We start from the raw sequence: 20,977 nt of genomic DNA on the forward strand, positions 1-20,977 counted from the left end.
ACTTCTCTGAGCCTCAGTTTCCTCTTTTGTAAAGTGGAAGTAATAAATGAGTAATAACAGTACTTACTTTAATGAGTTATACGAATAAACTGTGTGCCTTCTCCAGTTTTATTCAAGTGATTAATAATAAAAACATTTGACCAGAATAGGACTTAGGGCTGAAACTTGTACCACACCACTGCTGGCCTTTCTCCAGTAAGGCCACTGTTCTTTGAGCACATAGATCTGCCTCATCACCCAGCCCACACAGTTTCATCTTTCAGGTATATCTGGACAGGCTTTGTCAAATGCCTTACTAAAATCAAATACTCGGTAAGGTAGATTTCTTTGGACCATCTGTGTACATTTTTCCTCCTTCCATCTCAGACTCTGAGTGCCTAGGTACTATTTTTAAATTCTCTCTTAATTAGTTCCTCCTTGTTCTTCTAAAGGCTATATAGCGGTCTCTGGTTTCTAGGCTACTACATTTCCTGAGTAGATCATCCCCAGATGAAGTAATTTGAGTTTCCCCAGCTTCTTTTAGAAGGACCCATTGTAGAAAATGAAACACATGTTAGCCGAGACAGATCCCTCATTTTATTTGAGGCTTATGTGTGTGCACACAAGCATGTGTATCTCATGGTGCAACAGGACTTGAATTACAACTTTGGAACTCTTTGCTCTTATCTATCTATTCAGTATCTCTGCCATCAAGTCAGAGCTGAGATTACTCATCACTTTTGCTGTCATCACAGACAATTAGGATTCAGTAGAAGGAGACAGCCTGAAATTTAATTCTAACCAGCAGCTCAATCCAAACTCCCAAAATCTGGCTGGGATGGGGCGGTAATGTGTTTTGACAATCCAGTTAGTGAAGGAAGAAGCGCCCCCTAGGAAATCATAACAAAGAGTCTTAAGCAAGACTCCTTTCGTTGACAACTTTATCCAAGAAACCACCTTCCCTGTAGACTTTTCTAAACTTTAGACTAATCCTCTCCTTGCCACAGAAGTCCTTTTGTTGCGGGAAATTGTAAGTGACCACAGGAGTGACAGGCCTCTGCAAGCACCAGCTCTGTCTCCAAAGTCTTTCAATTGTTGTCTCCCTTCTGTCCTGTTCTCCTTCTGGCCCAAGGATCACTCTATCAAATAACGAAATGAATGAAATTATTCAAAAGTTCTCTTCTCAGATGATTTCAATCTATGTCTAATTTTTGAGCCAATCACTGTTAAGTTCTAGGCAAATGACAGCAGCAATAACCTTTCATTGCTTTTTCCTCAAGTATTATGCACTGTTGCCTTGGACATCATATTTAAAATATTCCACATCACAGGTGATGGTATAAAACCCTTGGTCCAGTGTGGAGTTAGATTTGAAGCTTCTTAGTAAGTGGAAGCAAATTAAAACGGAAACAGCAATACAGGTAGTCCTGGAAGTGAATGAAGAATAAAAAAAAATCAGAATCATGAATAACAGATTGAGTAAGGAAACCTGTTAAATATTATTGCAAAGTTATTGATGGAATTATATATAAATACAGATGGATAGATAGATAGAAAAGGTGATAATAAATTTTAACAGAGGCAGCATCTTACCCCTGGTAATCAAAATCTATCTCCAAATGCACAAATTATCGTTATACCTCACCACACCCTAACTATTCAAAACACACCAAGCTTTGAAATAATATGTGTAAAGTGCCTGGCACATGGTATATACCCAGTAAATTTTAGTTCCATTTCTCTATTGTAGACATTAGCATACAGTTTTTCCTACCTGAAACTGACATTCTGAGGATCTTTTAAGAGTCTTAATTTTCAGGCATTGCTGCTAGTTATAAGTCCTAATATCCCAATTCACATTTTGAATCTCCTGAAAAGTGAATATTTTAACATAAATTCAATTTAGTGGAAAAGATTTACAGGCCCCAAGTGTCCATGTGATTACCACTTTTAGTCCCTGACTCCAGCACTCCCAGATTTTGCTGATCCCAAGCCGTTTATTAAACAGTTTAATTGCTCCAGCTTCTCCCTGTTGTGGTTCATCTCCTGTGGGTTTTATCTCCTTACATTAGTACCAAGGGCCCAGGGACATCGGGAGATTACTCCAGTGCACATTCCGCCTGCCCCCTCCCTTCCTCAACAGCTGGCACAGACGCCAAGTTTGTCACGCTCCTTTTAATTGATTTTCTATTGTGACCAATTTACATCTACAGGTAATGAATGATTCTTTGTGGAAACTGACTGTAGTTCAGAGAGGCAGGGTAAGCTCCCTACCTCCTGGCGGCTTTAGTAAAACAAAATAACAATAGAAATAATTGTTATGTCTTACGGGGCACCACCATCTGAGACCATTTCCATCAATGTCTGATAATTTTATGAAGGGCAAATCCTAAAGTATACGCTGTTCTCATAACTGGTGGGTTTAAAATGGCATAATTACACAGTAAAATTTCTGCTCTGGAAAATATTTTACTTGGGAAATACCATGTTATGACTGTATTGCCCATTGTAATTCCAATTTTATATCGTCAAAATATAAACTTCAGTATTTCATAAAATGCTCTGACGAAGAGCTATCATTCTAAACTTCCCTGATCTTTCCAAATTTCTAAATACAATGATCTTAGAAGATCCAAAAGGCAGACGTTCTTGATGCGTATATGCCTTTAACAGAGAAACTGGCAAAGAGCTGAATCCTGCCATGTGAATGACGTCGGGGCAGGGGTGGTGCAGGGAGTATGCCAGTCATTACCATCTAGGCCCCAAAAGTTCTGCTAGGAAGCACGGCAAGCTGTGGTTGCCAGATGCGTGGCCAAATCGTAGGTTAATGACTGTGGTCTGGGATAGAGCCAGGGTCACTCACAGGGCTGGCTGGCTGGCTGTGTGCCTGGGTCTCACCTTGATTCCTCTATCTAGATTGCTGTCCCCTCGACCCACCATGGAAGGCCCAGGATGAGTGCTCTTGTAAGATCTAGGGATGTCTATACTATGGTGGCTTTTGGAGTTGCCCCACCTGGCTTTCTGTGCCTACCAGCAGAACTCTTTAGGATATGGTAGCTTTGGGGAAGTCCTCTACAGCGCCCCTTCCTCTTCAAGATTACCTTGGAAGGCTGGGTTGCCCTGGGCTGACGGAGGAGACTGCTGAGAGCAGCTGAGTCTGTGACATTTGTGGATGGGTCCTCCCTCCCTATCAGGTCCTCATGGTTCCCAGAGCTCAGCCTGGAGAGGACTCCCTGTAAGCAATGGTGCAAAAAGGTGTAGCCTCAGAAGCCTGTAGCAGTGATGACTGGGCACTCGTAGGCCTCCAAAGCCACCTCCTGGGTGGTGCTGGACTGAACCAGGTCTGCTCTGGCACCTGGGGGCAGGCTAGGTGGTAATTTGCAGTACTACGGTGACCAACCGTCCTGGTTTACCCGGGACTGTGTCAATTTTGGCACCGAACATCCCACATCCCGGGACACCCCTTGGTCTCGAGCAGGTGGGGACAGTTGGTCATCCTGACCTCTGATTTTGTCCTTTCAGCTGACAGCGAGAACTACGTAGTTAAGGGAATTTAACATGTCAGTGGAGTCCTGTATTCCAATGTGTCAGCTCAAGGCCTTACAGTGACGTGTAAGGGTTGTCTCAAGAGTCCTATCAGTCCCCTGGCAGTGGGAGCTGATGCACACTGCCATCCTCCTTTCACAGCCTGTGAGGCCTAGGCCTCTGTGCCCAGAGTGGGAATGAAGAGCCGGGCCCAGGACAGAGGTGCTCTGAACCCATGAACCAGGTCTTCACTGGACAGTGGTTGATTTTCAATTCCATCCATAAGGAGCCACACAGTTGTAACCACTTACCTGGAAAATCTTGGTGATCTCGCCCTTTGTTTTCACCAGCATTTGCTAAACCCGGCTAGGTGGTGACCTTTCCGGTAGGAGGCCAAAAGGTCACACATTTCTGGCTTTAGCCTCACTCCTGAAACTGTAAATAAAGACTCCACTGTAGGGAAGAAAAGAGAAAAGCACCAACATATTATCTCCTGGGATCTTTCACGGTGTATTTTTTTATGTCTGTTGTAATATCTGTCACCCGAAGAGACATCAAAATGTAAGCCAGACTCATACATCAATAATTTATACTGACTCATGGATAACTCACGTTACTGAATAGCTGTCAGGTGCCTCCTATTCAATTCACTTCAGTTCAATTCACTTCAATGCATATTTACCAAATGAACACTTGGGTAAAGGCACCTTGGTGCTGAAGGTGGTCCAAACAGGAGCAGAACTGGAAGCCACACACACACTAACAACAAGGGCCAAAATCAGGCCAAGGAGTCTGGACGCGAGTCCCGGTGATGACAGGCAGTGAGCATGGTGCTGGACTACATAATGTTTTGGAAAGTTTCAAATTTCTGTTACATTAGATACATTTGGCAATCCATTTAAATAGACTCTAAGGTGCAACTTTTGTAGATTAAAAAATGTTTTTGAAATATGTGTATATTACCTATGCCCTCAGACTCACAGAATGCTGACAGTTTGCATTTTTATAAATGCCTGTGTTTGTTAAATGTGTGTTGTCCCTGGGTGCTTTGCTATGCTAAACTTACGGGCCACGTCCTCTAAAAGTTAACATTTTAAGCGGCTCACCTGCAAAATGGGGATAAGAAAACTTGCAGGCAGATTGCCCTCAGCTTAGAGAAGATAATACGTGCCAAACGTCTTGAGTTGCTCTGATACACCATATATCTTTAATAACCAGTAGCCATTGTTACAAGCATTAGCACAGATACCATCCGAGAAAAACATCCGGGGCAACAGCCACATCGTCACCAAAGCACGTCCACAAAACCTGTTCAGGACATCCTTCCACTTGGGCACTGCTTTTCCAAGGCTCACAAGCTGCACAAACTGGGTTGCTGTAAATACCACACAGTTTCACAAAAAAGAGAAGCTCCAGCTTTGGTGCACCGAAAGCATAAAATGCCGTAATAATATTGTTTGCTGGAAGCTATTCACACCCAAAGGGAAGAAATAAACCTGCAATGCTGACTCTGTCTTGGATACCTTGGGTAAGCTGTGGCCCTGACTCCTTCGGTTTGGAGTTACATATTTGCTAGACTGGAAAGGGGAGACCTCAAGTCTTGTTGATATGCATAATGTATTTTCCCAGGTACATTATAACGCGCAATTTTGTAGTCTACTTTCTTTTAGCTCGGGTCATAGTGTAAACAGTCAAACAGTTCAAACAAACCGTGCATATTAAACTTTACAGATTACTCTCAAATCGACTCAAGTCCAAACCATTCTGGGAACGTCTCTCAGGAAGAAGTGTCCTCTTACTTTGGGGACAGTGGCATGAAGATGTCCCTCAAAAGCAATAGTTCCTCAATAGCAATGAGGGAGGCGGAGGGCGGGGGGAGACGGAGAGAGAGAGGGAGAGAGCAAAAAAGAGTGAGAGAGGGAGGGAGAGAAAGAGACAAAGACAGAGAGAGGGAGAGAGGGAGAGAGAGAGAGGAAGAAAAAGAGATGGGGGTGGGGGTGGGAGGAGGATGTGTGTGTGTGTGTGTGTGTGTGTGTGTGTGTGTGAGAGAGAGAGAGAGAGAGAGAGAGAGAGAGAGAGAGAGAGAAACATGTGGCAGAACAGTGCTGGGAAAGCAACCAGTTAATCAAAGGGATTTCAATTTGGCCATGGACTGCCTGACTCTCCTTCCCAACTCACAGAAAAAGAAAAAGAAAACAAGAGGAAAAAAAAGAAAGAAGGAAAAAAGCAGCCGAGTGGTTCTCCTGCAGCATCTCACAAATGCAAAACCCTCCATTTGCTGACTCCTCATTAGCTTTCTGAATCTGACAGCATAATTATTGCAGCTGCTTTGCGCTTAGAATAAATAAATACAAAAGTGGGTGTTTAAAAACTTTTTGAGAAGGGAAATTCAGTCATCTAGACAGTCAGTAGGACAAGTTTATTTAAAACTTTGAGATTCTTATGTATTTAGATCATTTCGGAATGAGATAATGAGATAGTTGTCTTTCAGTCTAATTGAGTTCCTAAGCTCCTGGCTGTTGGCTGTCACTGCTTTCAAACTTTGCTTTAACTTTCCTTCCTTTAGAAATCCGATCCTGGTGTCTCCATTTACTCTTCCTGGGCTGATAACCTGCTGAAGTCTCAGTGCACTGGAGTGCAGAAAGTGACTTAATGGCATTGAGGAGCTAAATAACCTTTCACAGGAAACAAGACAATCAAATCTCTTCTACTTGCCTGTAATGGCTGAAAGAGAAAGCACAAGTTGAAAAGAAAGCTTGGAAATTAAACCATCATTTCAAAATGTCTTGTAATTTTCCTTGTCACGTGGTTTTCGTGCTACTCTTGCACATCATCAATCCATCAGCTGGAGTTGCTTAGTGCATTTAATTATTCATAGTGCACACAGCCTCCGTGACTGAGCGGTAATTTTAGCTCATGTGTATGTATATAGGCTTCATATCTTCAAAGCCCAAAGGATCACACAGTACTTTAAATTGAAGTTGCTAACTAACATGGAGTGCACTTAAAACTCTGACTAGGGGCACAGCACACATGCATTTCCGATTAAAGCAGATGATCTTTCCGTTTAAAATTAATTAGTGCCTATTTATCTTTTCCTCTCCCTCCCTCCTCTCATTCTCCCAGGAGGGCATTTATGTGAACCCTTGAAATTAGTGAGTTAAAAGCTTTATAAAATAAATATTCTGTCAATCTGGGGTGCAGGAAACTAGTGTTAACCCATTGTGCAGATTGAGAAATTGAGGTTTATGAGGGCCAATAAGGCATGTGATGCTGGGGGAGAAAAGAAGAAAACTCAAGTTTTTAAACTCTCAATCCAGAGCTTGAACTCCCTGTACCATTTGTCTTACTTTATTCCTTTAAACAATAAAGGCAATATAACATCAACATGAAAGAAAACTTTGAAAAAAGGAAAAAAATTACCCACAATTCCCCTCAACTAGAAGAGCATTTTTACTTTTGTACTCTACTTTCCAGTTTTGTTGATATGCATAATACATTTCCACAGGTGCATTATAATATGCAATTTTGTATCCCTTCTTTTAGCTTGTGTCATAAGGTAAACACTTCCATACTACCCCACACTCCTGTGAATTATCATTTTAAATGGTTACATAGTACTGTATGCTGGGTCAATATAACAATATTTATCCAATCAGTTCTCTTGTGTTGAATATTTAGAGTTTCTTTTATCTTTTAGAATTAAAAAAAATTATAGACAACACCACAATGAACATTTCTATGCATCTAGGGTTTGGTTTTATTTTTTCTTTCTTTTCTGTTCGATTGTTCCTTTGGATAATTTCCAGGAACCAAAGTATAGGGTTGAATGTTGTTAGCATTTTTATGGCTCCTTATAGGTATGGCAAAATGCTTTGCAAAGGTTGCCCCAACTTACACCACCATCTGCAGAGAATCATTTTACCACAATCTTCCCAGCACTGGGAGTTAGGAGTCATTAAGTTGAGGGAAAAAAATAACTACTTTAACAGTTATTTGTATTTATTTAATCACTAGTTAGACTGCCTATTTATCCCATGTGTTGGTATGTTTTTTTCATTTCCTTTGTGTAAATTGCTATTTTGTGCCTTTACCCAATTTTCCATTGGATCCTGATATTTTTCTTACAAAACTGAATAAGTAATAGTAAGGGAAAAACAATAAACAGCACTGATTAAGAAATCCTAAAACCCAAGGGTGACTGTGTTACAAACAAAAAAAAACAAAAAAAAAGAAAAAAGAAAAAGAACAAACTAAGACCAGATGACATTAAGGATTAAGGAAGAGGTCAGGGGCTTGAGTCTTTATTAAACATAAAATTGAGCCCTCTTAATTGTGAGATATTGAACATGTTACCTGGGAACATGTGACATATTTCCTGGGAAGGCTTTAAAATAAACATAGAGCACGACGAGAGAGTGGAAAGGTCGCAGGGCTGGGAGTCAAGATCTTGGTTCTAATCCTGGTTGTGTTACAGTACTAAATTTCCTTGTGATCTTTAGCAAGCAGTGATGAGAAGTGGAAGACAGTGGCTTGGGAGTCTGATTTACAGTCAAATATTGCCTCTACCACTTACTAGCTGTATGACTTTGAGCAATTAGCCTCCCTCAGCCCCAGTTTTCTAATATGTAATATGAGGATAATAACTCCAGATTTGAGAGTTAGTATCTAGATTGAATGAGAATTTATGTAAAACACATAGACGCCCAATAAGTGGCAGCCGCTATTCCTCTTCTCTGGGTGTTAGGGACTCATCTATATAACGAAGACATGGAATAATGAGTCCCAAGATCCTTTTCTTGTCAAAGGCTCTCTAACTCTTTCCTGAAGCATTTATCTTTATTTGGAGATTCTTTCAGTCCATGATGCTAACAAATTTAACCAACTTAAGCAGTTGGTAGAGCTGAGGGACTTGGTTTACCCAGACTTTTCCTACCAATGTTAACTCTACGCAACATCTTAAGCCATGTCTCAACCCAACACCTTGTATTCTAATGTATTAGAGTGGGTAGAGGACAACACTGAGCACAGAAGGTAAAGAAGTGTGTTATGGAGGACACTTCCTAACTTGCTTCTTAAGTACTGATTCATGGAGGATTTAAAAGGTAGACAGACTGAGTAATATTCCACTGTATATATTACTCCACCATAAAAAGAAATGAAATTGAGCTATTTGTAATGAGGTGGATAGACCTAGAGTCTGTCATACAGAGTGAAGTAAGTCAGAAAGAGAAAGACAAATACCGTATGCTAACACATATATATGGAATCTAAGAAAAAAAAATGTCATGAAGAACCTAGGGGTAAGACAGGAATAAAGACACAGACCTACTAGAGAATGGACTTGAGGATATGGGGAGGGGGAAGGGTAAGCTGTGACAAAGTGAGAGCGTGGCATGGACATATATACACTACCAAACGTAAGGCAGATACCTAGTGGGAAGCAGCCGCATAGCACAGGGAGATCAGCTCAGTGCTTTGTGAACGCCTGGAGGGGTGGGATAGGGAGGGTGGGAGGGAGGGAGACGCAAGAGGGAAGAGATATGGGAACATATGTATATGTATAACTGATTCACTTTGTTATAAAGCAGAAACTAACACACCATTGTAAAGCAATTATACTCCAATAAAGATGTAGAAAAAAAAAAAAAAAAAAGGTAGACAGAGTGGTCTGAGTTAGGTTATAAACTCCTAGAAGCAGAATAGGATTGAGAGACCTGGCTCGGAATCTCCCTTCCCTCTTCCCTACGAAACCCAACCTCCGAAACCTGGCCTGTGGAATGACAAAATATTCTGGTTAAACTTTGAATAGACTAGACAATAAAAGCAATAAACAGAGTAGATTTGAAATCATTAGCACACAAAGAGCTAAACTAAGCTTTGCTGGTACATGTTAAAGAATGTTTAAATTGCTGCAAGAAGGCATACAATGACGAGGACTAAGACCTAGGATGGAATATGAGTCAGGATTGTACTTATTAAAGAGAAGATACCTTCAGATAATAGTAGATGGCATTCAGAGGAGGATGACATTCCTCTCCCTGGATATCCTTCCTCCCCAACCATCCAGACCCTGTCACCTTTCAAGACCCACTCACAAAGCCATCCTGGACCCCTACAGCTGGAGTTTAATCTCACCTCCTTTGAACTGTCAGAGCACTTCACACTTGGTCTACGGCCGTTTATATACTTGTTTCATTTCCTTAAGGACTGTAAGCTCTTGGAGGACAGAGTCCATAACTAATTCATTTTTGTATCCCTCAATCTCATATCTAATAGACCCTCAGTAAATCGTCCATGAATGAACTGGAAAATAACTCTCCCAGTATGTTAGAAACCTGAGTCTAGGGTGGGTCCATAGTCTCAGAGATAAGCAGAATAATTGGAATCGGTTCAGAATAGAATAATGAAGCAAAACAGTTAAAAGGTAAAATAAACAATCTATACTGGGTATGTTTGGTGGAGGTCAAAGGAAGTCAGCCTAGAGAAGTGAGCTTTAGAAAGTGATATAAAGGGATCTTCAAATATATTAAAGAGATATTATTAAAAGAAGTCCTGAACTTCTTTTATTGGAGCAAAACAAAAAATTACTCAGATTTCGGGCTTCCCTGGTGGCGCAGTGGTTGAGAGTCAGCCTGCTGATGCGAGGGACGCGGGTTCGTGCCCTGGTCTGGGAGGGTCCCGCATGCCGCACAGCGGCTGGGCCCGTGAGCCATGGCCGCTGAGCCTGCGCGTCCGGAGCCTGTGCTCCGCAACGGGAGGGGCCACGGCCGTGAGAGGTCCGCGTACCGGAAGGAAAAAAAAAAATTACTCAGATTTTAATGGAGCAATATGAATCAGGCCTGCTGAAGAACTACTAGGGTGATGCGACAAAGGGTAGAGGTAAGTGCCATGCCTTCTTCCATCCCTGTAGGTACCAAAGTATATGATGACAAGAAGGACTCTGGTAAAGTATTTTTACAAAATTACAAAATCAATTGCAAGCTTTTAAGTTGTAGGGGTTTTTTGTTTTGTTTTGTTTTTTCTGTTTTAAGATGCTGAAACCTGTTTTAAAGGAGAAGGGGGATTTAGACCAGGAAGGAATGGGAGAGACTCACGTCTGGGATTTAGAAAGCAAAATGGGACCAACTCACAGAGAGAGACAGCCTTTGATGTCCTGAGGATCAAGGACCATGGCTTAAGGACCAGACTCTTAAATCACGTGGCATTTACTGCCCGAGATAAAAAATACTTTTGTGGATCAGTGTCTGTGGTTCAAAATGGCTAGGTTCCAAAATCAGTCTTAACTTTCCAAGGGTAACATTTGGAAGGCTCCTTGCAAGAACGGAGTGGAGCCAGTTTCTAGAAGGGGCAGCTTAATGATTTTCTACTCCCCTCACTCTCAAGTCGTTAAGCAGCCGTTCCTTTCCCAGAGCCCAAGTTCATGCTGAGGGCAAAGGGAATTAAAGGAAGAAGCTGAACCTGCAGCTAAGATTAGAGAGTTGCCAAGGGCCTAATTTTAGGTCCTAGCTGCCCCAGCTGATGTCCTGCACTGCTGGCTCAGCCTTGAGGACCACAAGTGTGGCCGTAAGCAGATGACTTGAGTGGGTAGAGTGTCTCCCAGGCCATCTGCAAAAGCAATTAGCTTGCTGTTGGGTGTGTTTTGAGAGAGACTACCAATTATTTCTCCTTCAACTAATGTTTCTTCAGGTGTTCAAAAGTCAATAAGGGAAAATGTCAGCGCTTGGCAGAAATTCCCACATGCTTGCCATTCTAGTATTCATGCTTCTCCACTTAAGAATGTGCTCCGAAAGGGAACTAAGCCCAGAATTCCTGGATTTTCATGGCAAGTGACCCCCCGATTTCCTCTGGCCATAAGCTTACTGCCACAAATTAGGGACAGTGTTGTTTGGGACCTCTCGGCTTCCTGAAAACAGACATGGATGGATGAGAGCAACCCTTGCATTTTGTGGGGAACTTCTGTGCCCTGCTTCCGCTGGGATTTAGGCTGTCTTTCCACTCTTCACACGGTTCCCAGCCTCAGGTTTCATGCTTAAATTGTCCTCGTCAGAGGGCAGACAATAAGAGCTGGAATCTCCCAGATCAAAGGGGAAACAGAATATATTTTAAAGTGACAACTTTGTTATCCTGCAACCGGAATAAAACCAGAATAATAAAATAATACAAATATAACCCCGTAAGTGATTCCATACTGCCACCAGAGAGCAAAATTTCTTGCATAATTATGGCAGGGAAACTCTCTTTACACACCACTCACAAGAGCATGTCTTATTTTTGCACAGTTCTTATGCCTGGGGCAGCCCACCCCTTGGATGGAGACTGTGTCCCTGAGGGTTGGGAACTGTGATAACCGGCCGGTTCTTCCTGTCTGCAAAGGAGGCTCTTCATAAAGGCTCATTGCCATGGACAATGAAAAAGTAGGCTGGCACTGCCCGGCCAAGGGAGTGCACCCTTAGAAGACGTGCCCTTGGTGAGGGCCAATGTTCTCAAGGTGCACGAACTGGCCCCAGTGGCTGCTCTCTCTTACTCTATTTTTCTTTCCAATTTTCCTGGTACCTTTGCTTTCCCTGTCTTCTTGTCCACGTCCTATCTGTCGATCTGTCTCTAAACCTATTTCTGCACCCCCCCACACGCACACACACACACACACACACCCTGATCTGCCCCCCTTCCCCTGTCTGTTGGCGCTGGCCCTTTCATCTTCTCCCTCGGGGATTCGAGATGTCGCTGCAGGAAGTGCTTGTCGGCCGAGGCAACAGCAGCAGAGCCCTGTGGCTTTGACAAACCTCATTTAATTGGGAGGAAGCCAGGAGAATTTGAAAGAACTGAAACATCCACGAAACTCCTTTTATCAGGCATAATTTAAACTCTGCATGGAAAAACCCCTATATGTATAAAGAAAAGTCAACTTCCCTCCTGCTGTGAGCACTCCTTGTCTCCCCGACAGCACAGGCAGGCTCCTGCAAGATTCCATCTTTTCATTTTTCTAAAAGTGTCAAAGTAGATTTGGGCTCTGTGGCTGGGTGAACAGAGAAGGAATACAGATTGGTCCCTCTCCTACACCTGCATGTGCACGCACACACACGCGCACACACACACACACACACACACACACACACACACACACACACCAGAGTCCCTGTGTTGGTGGCTTTGCTTCAGATGACCAGGATGAATCAAAACCCAGGTTTCTAACAACACATCGGTTTGCACAGTGATTTTCTCCTAATTACTCTTCATCAAGGAAAAGCTGGTGCCCAGAAAACTTTGAAGATCCCCAGTGGTTCTCAGTACACAGAATAATAAATCCTGGAGGAGGGCCCATGGGAGAAGTTTCTTTAAATGGAGAGAGGGAGCGTGAATGTGTGTGTGTGTGTACACCTCAGTGTGTATACCTGCGTGAAGTGGTAGCTGGAAGCCCCAAGCCCAAGAGGAGAAAGCTAAGAAGGGGGGATCTAGGGGTTCAGACTGGGAAGAGGGGATTGAGATGGGAGTGGGGGAGCGGATGGGGCTAAAGCTTGGGGTGAGGTACCAGGAAGGGCGTAAGAATTGTAGGTCTGGTGGAATGTCCTTTATTCTACCCATATGCCAAGCCACGTCCCTCCCCTCCTTCCAAATTCTACTCCAGAGTCACCTCCAGTCTCATCCATCTTACTTGAGTTATTCTAGTTCCTCCAAAGAATTGCCTTTAGCGCACACATATTCTCTGAACATCTGCAGCTGATTATGCACAGGCTTTAGCTGTTTAGATATGATTTGTGCTAATATGTGTATGAGGGTGTCCTGTTTCCTCTTCCTCACCCTCTTTTCCTCCCACTTCATAGGATCCTTGAGGTCAAGGACAAGCCTCTTTTTTCCCTCAAGTTTTGTAGTACTTAATATGTTCTTGACACTTGATGGCAACTTAATAAATACTGATGACCGACTCTTCTTACAGGATTAAGCAAGACATTAACCCCAGTTGTATGATTATGGTTATTTTTGGAGATCCTAAATGACTCACTTTAATAATAAAATACCTCAAGAAATCCCAAACTAAGAGGTTTGGGCTGATGCAGGACAATGTCCCAGTTACAGTGGAGCTGCGTTTGCAAACCCTGGAGACTTTGGCCAGACCACATGCCTAAGCCTACCGAACAGTAGCTCCCCACCCCACGCCCATCCTCGCCCCATCACACCCCCCAGCCCAGGACCCTCCCCCCAGTCTGAGCCCCTAGACCTTCCTTATTAGCTTTCTTCTCTCTGGCTCAGGACTTCTAAAAACTGTTTTCAGTTGAATGCTGGATGTTTTCAAAGAAACTCCACCTAAGGATAGTGCCCCACAAACAGCCGGGGCCATGACTGCCCTGCCCACAACTTCTGCACAGCCTTTCCCGGCCACCTTCTGAGAAACATGAGGAGTGCTCCAGCCACATGATCTCTCAGAAGTTTTCAGGTTTGGAGGATGACTTCATGCCCAGGCAGCAAAGCTGATTTCAGGTTAACTTGTGCTTCCCGTGAGCGTCCAGCCTGGGAGGACGCTCCCCTCTCCCCATGCCCCACCCCGTACTTCCTTGGGCAGCATCAGATTACCAATCAAGACAGGCCCAGCTCTCCTCTCCTGATATATCCATGTCACCTATCATCTTACTCTGCTGAAAGAGAAAAGGGAGTTGTGAGAAACTTTGGTTTTGCTTCTCCTGGCAGATGCTAGTGAAAGCAAACTCAGAGGCAACTTTCATCTCATCCAGTTTCTAAGAGTAAGTGAGTATATGGGAAATGTTTGGATCATTACAAGGAGATCTGTGTCACCTCAACCCTCAACTTCTGAGTTTTAGAAAATCGCAAAAAAAAACCTCAGGCAAGATTTGAACCCATCTCGCTTCTCCCAGCTCTAAGCTCACTTCTGGTTGCAAATTCTGTAATTCTCCAGTGCACTGAGAAAATACTTAGACACCGAGACTTATATGTGTACATGAATACACTAAACACACACACACACACACACACACACACACACACACACACACACACACACACACTCCCTTGCTCACCATCAGGAAGTTGGTGCAGCTGAGCAGGCAGGGCCCTGAAATAATTGTGAACCAGTGCTTCCTGGGCGGAGACACGGTCTCTTGGAAAGCCTTTCAGCATTTGGGAGGCCAGGTCTTCAGCTTCCGGAGCCCTGCCTAACCTGGAAAAGTGAGAGAGAAAAAGAGTTTCTCCAGAGGCCTCACTTCTGAAAAATCAAGGGGGAAAGAAGAAAAGCAAAGAAAAGGAGATGGCTAGAAGAGTTTCGAATAGAATTTGTCTGGGACTAGTAAAGTTGATGGCAAGTTGAAACTCTTACCTGTCCTGTTACTAAGATTAAGGGAAATTTTCAGCATTGCCACCATTCAGCCCCCACCCCCGCCCCCTCCACCGTGGCTCTTGGTACCAGGTGTACATAAAGGACCTGGAATTGTAGTAATAGAAACAGAAATATATAATTAAGGATTCTTCTTTGAGGGACACAGCGGCCTCTAGCAAGCAGAAAAGCCCAGATGGAAATATGTTCCAATGGTGGCAAGCACAGAATCCTAGGAGGGGAAGAGGGAAAGAGGAGACTCTGGAGGGTGAAACTTGGGTGGAAAAAACCCTTATTTACAGTGTTTCTGAAGCTCAGCTCCTAGGGTTTGTCTCTAAGAAGCTCTATTGGTTTCCCCTGAGATAGAGCATAGGCAAGAAAGGTAATTAAGTACCCAAATTACAGTAAGGACAAATCCTCAAGTTGACCTTATGTTGAATTATAAATTTGGAGTTGAGCAAATCCATTAGCTGAGCAACTACTATGTAGGCGGTTGGATCTGGGAGATGCAGGGAAGCTGTCTTCTGGCAGCTTAATCTCGCAGAGGAGTCAGACACTAATCAAATGGTCATACTAATGCATAAGCACAATTGGGAAGAAAAAGGTCCAGACTTGGGAGGTGGTCAGGGAGAACTTTCCTGAGGAAGTAGCATTTGAGCTGAGAGCTGAAGACCTGGGGCAGGGGAGGGGCAGGTGTTGCAGACCTCCAGAGTGGGAGGGAGAAGAGTTATTTTAAAGAAAGGAAGAAAGGCCAGTTTGCTGGCCTGGGACAAAGAGGAGAGGGGCCTGATATGAAGCTGGGGAGGGTGGCAAGGGTCTGACCCTGCAGGCCCTGTGGGTCTTCCATGCTTCCTATTTACTTACAGTGGCTGAAAGTCTTTGCTAATCTAGTGCCAATCATTTAAGTACACCCATCTCTAGAGCCCACAGACAGGTTTACAAGTGGAAAGCACAAGACAGAAAACTGTGCTGATCCAGAGAGACAGTTACCTGCCGAACTGATGCCTGACGTTCAGAATTCAGTTGCATGGCCATGCAACTCCCCAATTAAGCAAAAACAGATGAGCTTCCTTAAGGTTGAATGTACATACCAACCTGAAGCGAGAAACAGATACCCTTTCCCTCCCCAGGTGCCATGATGCAGTGATGCAGGAAGCCCTGGCCCAGAGTTGGAATTTGCCTAATTTTTGCATAAGATTTGCATAAAAACCTTTCAGGTATCTGACTCCCATGACATAAAACTCTTTCTGCAAACAGATAACTAATTCTACCCTCAAACTCAAGAGTAAATGCTTCACAGACTTAAAATAGAGAAGAAATCTGCATATCCCCGGTCCTTGCAAATTTCCAGGCCAGCTGGAAGAGGAGGAAACCAGGGGTGGAGGCCTGCTTCGTCGTTTGTGGCCTGAAGTGCTGGCGGGTCTTTTCTCCATCTAGGGTGCCCTGCCCAGGCGCAGATTTTCAGGGCCAATGAAATAGGAGTCCAGAGTGCAGAAGCTGGTTCAAATCAGCAGGACCCAGGACCCGTCTGGAAGGAGACTCAGGGAAAATCCGTTTTCACTACAGGGTGGTGGAGTGGGATGCGTGCCGAAATTAGGGCCTGAAACCTCTCTGAACTTCCGGGGGTGGGCGGGTGGACAGGTGGTTATGGGGGGGGCGGGGAGGGCAGCGATGCATCCACCTCCACACTGCACCCCAGTCAGAGATGTGTTTCCTCGGCACACTCCCACCCAGCTTGCTCATAACAACTGAATTGTTACAGAACTGCTCTGGAGAAGGGGCTTAGGAGCTGCGATCTCATTGGGCAAGGAAGGCTAGGGGACTTGTTCCAACCTGTGTTAGCTCGGGCGTACATACTGGTTTCATTTAGACTGTATCTAGGTGGGGTGGCTGCCGAAGCCAGGAAAGGCTGATGGAGCTTACGGGGCTTGTTGGGGACACAGAAGCAGAGCAGGCCACTTCCGGCAGACAAATGAAAGAAAGGAGAGTGGGAACCGGTCAGTAATATGGAGACTTCTTGAGGACTTTCCTCTTCAACTAACCAACCTTCCCCCGACCCCACCCCACCCCCCGGCCCCCGCCCTTCCCACGAGGTTGTGTCAAGGCTTTTAGTGGCGTTGGGACTTATTTCAATCTCACGGCCTCCAAACTGTGACCGCCACCACCTACTTCTGCTTCTCAGCTGGTAGAGGCGGAGTATACGCATGAAGGCTTTTCCTCGGGTGAGACAATTTCACATTGGTCTTCCCCGTATAAACCAAATACGTGCCCTCCTGACTACGAGCCTTTACTAGTAGCATAGTAAAGGCTTATAGTAGGACCACCTGCTCTGGACAAGCATCCTAAGAATCTCCACCTTGCTATGATCTCTTATTTGGGAGCTGAGAAAAGAGCCCTAGGGATACAGATGTTGCTTCTTTGGGCACAAATGTTAATTTACCTCCATGTTTGTATAATTCTGCTTCTTTCTGCCATCTATAGTCTTGTTTACTATCCATTACCTTTATTGGCACATTTCTACAATTTTCCACCTCCTCTAACTCCTACCCGAACAATTCTTCACTGGTTACAACCCCTACTTTGGAAATGAAAGTTGACATGAAAAGCGAACATCGCAAAATTACTTTGCCTACTAGCACATTTCCATATAGGCTAAATGTTAATAGATATTATTTGTTAGGCTTGTGATGTTAGCTATGGAACATGCCAGGAGTACCTTGCAAAGTTAAGAGAACCTACCACCCAATTAATGGGAGTCTGTTAATAAAGACAAAGAATCCTCTGGTGAACCTCTCCTACTAGTAACATTTCCAGAATTGAGAAGCGTTCCATTGCCAGAATAATACGTTTGTTGTAGAACACTTAGAAAATGCAGGGAAAGAAAACTGAAGCTATCTCATCACTCTGAGATGACCCTTTTCACTCAAAGATAATCACCATTGCTTTAGTGTTTATTTATTCTTTAGTCCTTTATTTTTATACAGATATATTTTTTGTTTTACAAAAAAACATGCTGTTCAACCTACTTTTTGCACTTGACTGTCTTGATCATCTTCCCAGGACTTTGAATAGCCTTCTGGGACATAGTTTTAATGACTGCAGAGCATTTCACTATGTAGCTATACCATAGTCCACATAGCCAAACGCTTATTGAAGTTGTTTCCTTTCTTGTTGGGGTGTAAGGGGCTACTATTAAAATCATGCTGTGACAAATATCCTCAAAGATAAATCATTGTGTACTTGTGCAATAATTTCCTTAGTATAAATTCTGGAAATTGAAATTCCCAGGTTGAAGGATACTATACAACATGTTAAATTTTTTTTTTTTTTTTTTTTTTTTGCGGTACGCGGGCCTCTCACTGTTGTGGCCTCTCCCGTTGCGGAGCACAGGCTCCGGACGCGCAGGCTCAGCGGCCATGGCTCACGGGCCCAGCCGCTCCGTGGCATGTGGGGTCTTCCCTGACCGGGGTACAAACCCGTGTCCCCTGCATCGACAGGCAGACTCTCAACCACTGCGCCACCAGGGAAACCCTCTAAATTTTTTGATTATCAGCTAGTTGTCCCAATTTCCATTTCCACCAGCATTCCGGGAGAGCTCCTGTCTGTGTGTGCAAAGAAAACAAATTCATTCCAGCCAACCTGAATTGCCACGGGCCCCACTGCTCATGATAGTGGTAAAAGGATTATAATTGTAAATCAATCCTGAAAGATGTGCTGGGTGTGAGGACATCCACATTTAATTTTAGAAGTCCACAATAGAAACATGAACAATACAAAGTTATTCAACATATCTGGAATCTGGTGGCTCTCAGGGGCCTAAGGCAACAGCCTTGATTTCTCTGCACAGCCTGGCTCTGAGTATAAAACTCTCCCACTGCCATTGCTGCCAGCAGGTTGATGGGGGAAGGGCTTTATCTGTTTGCAGCACAAGGCTGGTCACGGTGAGTTCAGCTGGGTTCTTTGTTGTTTTCCCCTAGATCCACAGAAAGAGAAAAAGGGCAGGGATAGAGCGGTCACTTTCTTTTTTCCAATTTTTCAATTTGTTTTTATTTTGAAGTGATTTTAAGTTTACAGAGAGTTTCAGGAATAATAGTTGTATGTTTCACTAGCTTCCCCTAATGTTAACATTTCAGATAGTCATAGTAAAATTATCAAAACTAAGTAATTAATAGGCAATATTATTAACTAAACTGCAGACTTTACTCAAATATCAAATATTGGCTTTTTTCGATGGTGACCTTTTTGTTGTTGTTGTTTCAGGAGAGTGGGTACTTTTTTAGTGCTGTCAGTTTAGGATGTGGTAAAGCAGATATCCCCAATAAGAAATATCTCCAATAGGGCTTCCCTGGTGGCGCAGTGGTTGAGAGTCCGCCTGCCGTTGCAGGGGACGCGGGTTCGTGCCCCGGTCCGGGAAGATCCCACATGCCGCGGAGCGGCTAGGCCCGTGAGCCATGGCCGCTGAGCCTGTGCATCCGGAGCCTGTGCTCCGCAACGGGAGAGGCCACAACAGTGAGAGGCCCACGTACCGAAAAAAAAAAAAAAAAGAAATATCTCCAACACTAGAAAGAAACAGCATCAGAGAAGCTGTCCTATAATTTCCTAATCAGTCTAACCAGTGAGTGTGCACTTACCAGGCCCATGTTAATCGCAATCCCATCAAACCCCAGACAAGGCCTCGAGGTGCATTTCCAGTCCGCTCACAGTTCCTCTGCTCCTTGGCAGAAATATTGTAAAAAAGCCAGTGACAACAAGGCTATTCTTTACTCATCACACTTGCAACTTGACTCAACTGACAAAGCCACAGAGACCTGGGTACCAGATGAAGCCCAGCCCTACCGCTTACTTAGCTTGATGACTTTGGCCAAGTTACTGAACTTCTTTGAGCTTCAGTTTCCTTCTCTTTGAAATGGGAATGAGATTTGTGAGGCATAAGTGAAATAACATGTACAGCCCCCTACTAGGCACACAGCAAGCATCCCACCTAACCTTAGTCCCCTTTCAATGACAAAGCCCTTCTCAGAGCCAAGAGGTTTCTCAAGTGATAACTTAGGCCAGTGCTGTCTAATAGAACTCTCCGAGCTGATGGAAAAATCCTGTTTCTGCCCCGTCCCATATGGTAGCCACTACTCACATGTGGCTATTGAGCCCTTCAAGTGTGGCTACTGCAACTGAGCAGCTAAATTTTTTTTAATTGAAGTATAGTTGATTTACAATATTGTGTTTGTTTCAGGTGTACAGCGTAGTGACTCAGTTTTGGGGGTTTTGTTTTGCAGATTATATTCCATTATAGGTTATTACAAGATATTGGATATAATTCCCTGTGCTATACAGTAAATCCTTGGAGTAACTGAATTTCAAATTTAATTTTAAATAATGTAAATTGAAATAGTCACATGTGGTTAGTGGCTATGGTATGAGACAGCACATCTCTAGACATTACTCCTTGCTTTGAGAATCTGAGCAAAGAGAAGCCAGGAGTCTGAGCTAAGGCAGAGGTATTGCTGGGAATGAGGCAGTGGGCCGAGGTGTTGCCTATGGTCAGAAAAGCAAGCGGGATGTTCAGCGAGTCCACGTCCTGCTCAGCCTAGAAGGAAGGGCTGGCTGGGCGGCTGCAGGTGCTTTCTCCTGCCGTGCGACAGTGACGACAGCAGCAGTGCAGGGTAGTAAGGCGGTCTGCAGGTTTGGAGTTACCGTTTATTTTGGAAGCCAGTGGTGAAATGGAAGAAAACCACAGGGCAGCATGAAAATCCAAATCCCTCTAGTTAGGGGTTAGGGAGCCTGACTATGCGGGCAAGAGGAAGTTTGCACGTCTTGCACGAAATGATACACAGCAGTTCCCTGGAACCTGTCTCCAAAACAACGGGGAGTTTCAGGTGATACAGTGCGTTTGAAAATAAGAGTGCAGCGCGTGGACGCCCTGGGGAGAATCGTCCCTCCCAAAAAAAGATCCTTTGCTAGTTCATAGTTCTGTCTTCCGACCTGTTTCACTCTTTGTGCTCTGATATCCACTCTCCGTGGAGGCTTTTTAAAGCACATGAACAGTAAGTATGGGGAAAAAAATCAAACAAACTTTGGTTGGGTTAAACCCTACCACATTTTCAGGGAAGAGCAACGTTCAAACGTTCAGTGAGGGTCTCTTTCTCTTCT

The 20,977-nt window shown here is 43.9% G+C and overlaps 1 protein-coding gene across 1 annotated transcript in view; it reads right to left on the reverse strand.

The window, feature by feature from the left end:
• Positions 1–553: 553 nt before the first annotated feature.
• CDK15 (cyclin dependent kinase 15) overlaps positions 554–20,977 on the reverse strand; it is a 118,966-nt gene continuing 98,542 nt past the window's right edge. Inside the window, exons 17-19 of the mRNA XM_073807393.1 lie at positions 14,538–14,677; positions 3,816–3,957; positions 554–1,406 (exon numbers count right to left, since the gene is read on the reverse strand). Coding sequence (XP_073663494.1) covers positions 3,848–3,957; positions 14,538–14,677 — 250 coding nt within the window. The 3' untranslated portion in view covers positions 554–1,406; positions 3,816–3,847. The remainder of the gene's footprint in view (positions 1,407–3,815; positions 3,958–14,537; positions 14,678–20,977) is intronic.

The sequence above is a fragment of the Tursiops truncatus genome, chromosome 7 (assembly GCF_011762595.2).
Source record: "Tursiops truncatus isolate mTurTru1 chromosome 7, mTurTru1.mat.Y, whole genome shotgun sequence".
Lineage (NCBI taxonomy): Eukaryota > Metazoa > Chordata > Mammalia > Artiodactyla > Delphinidae > Tursiops > Tursiops truncatus.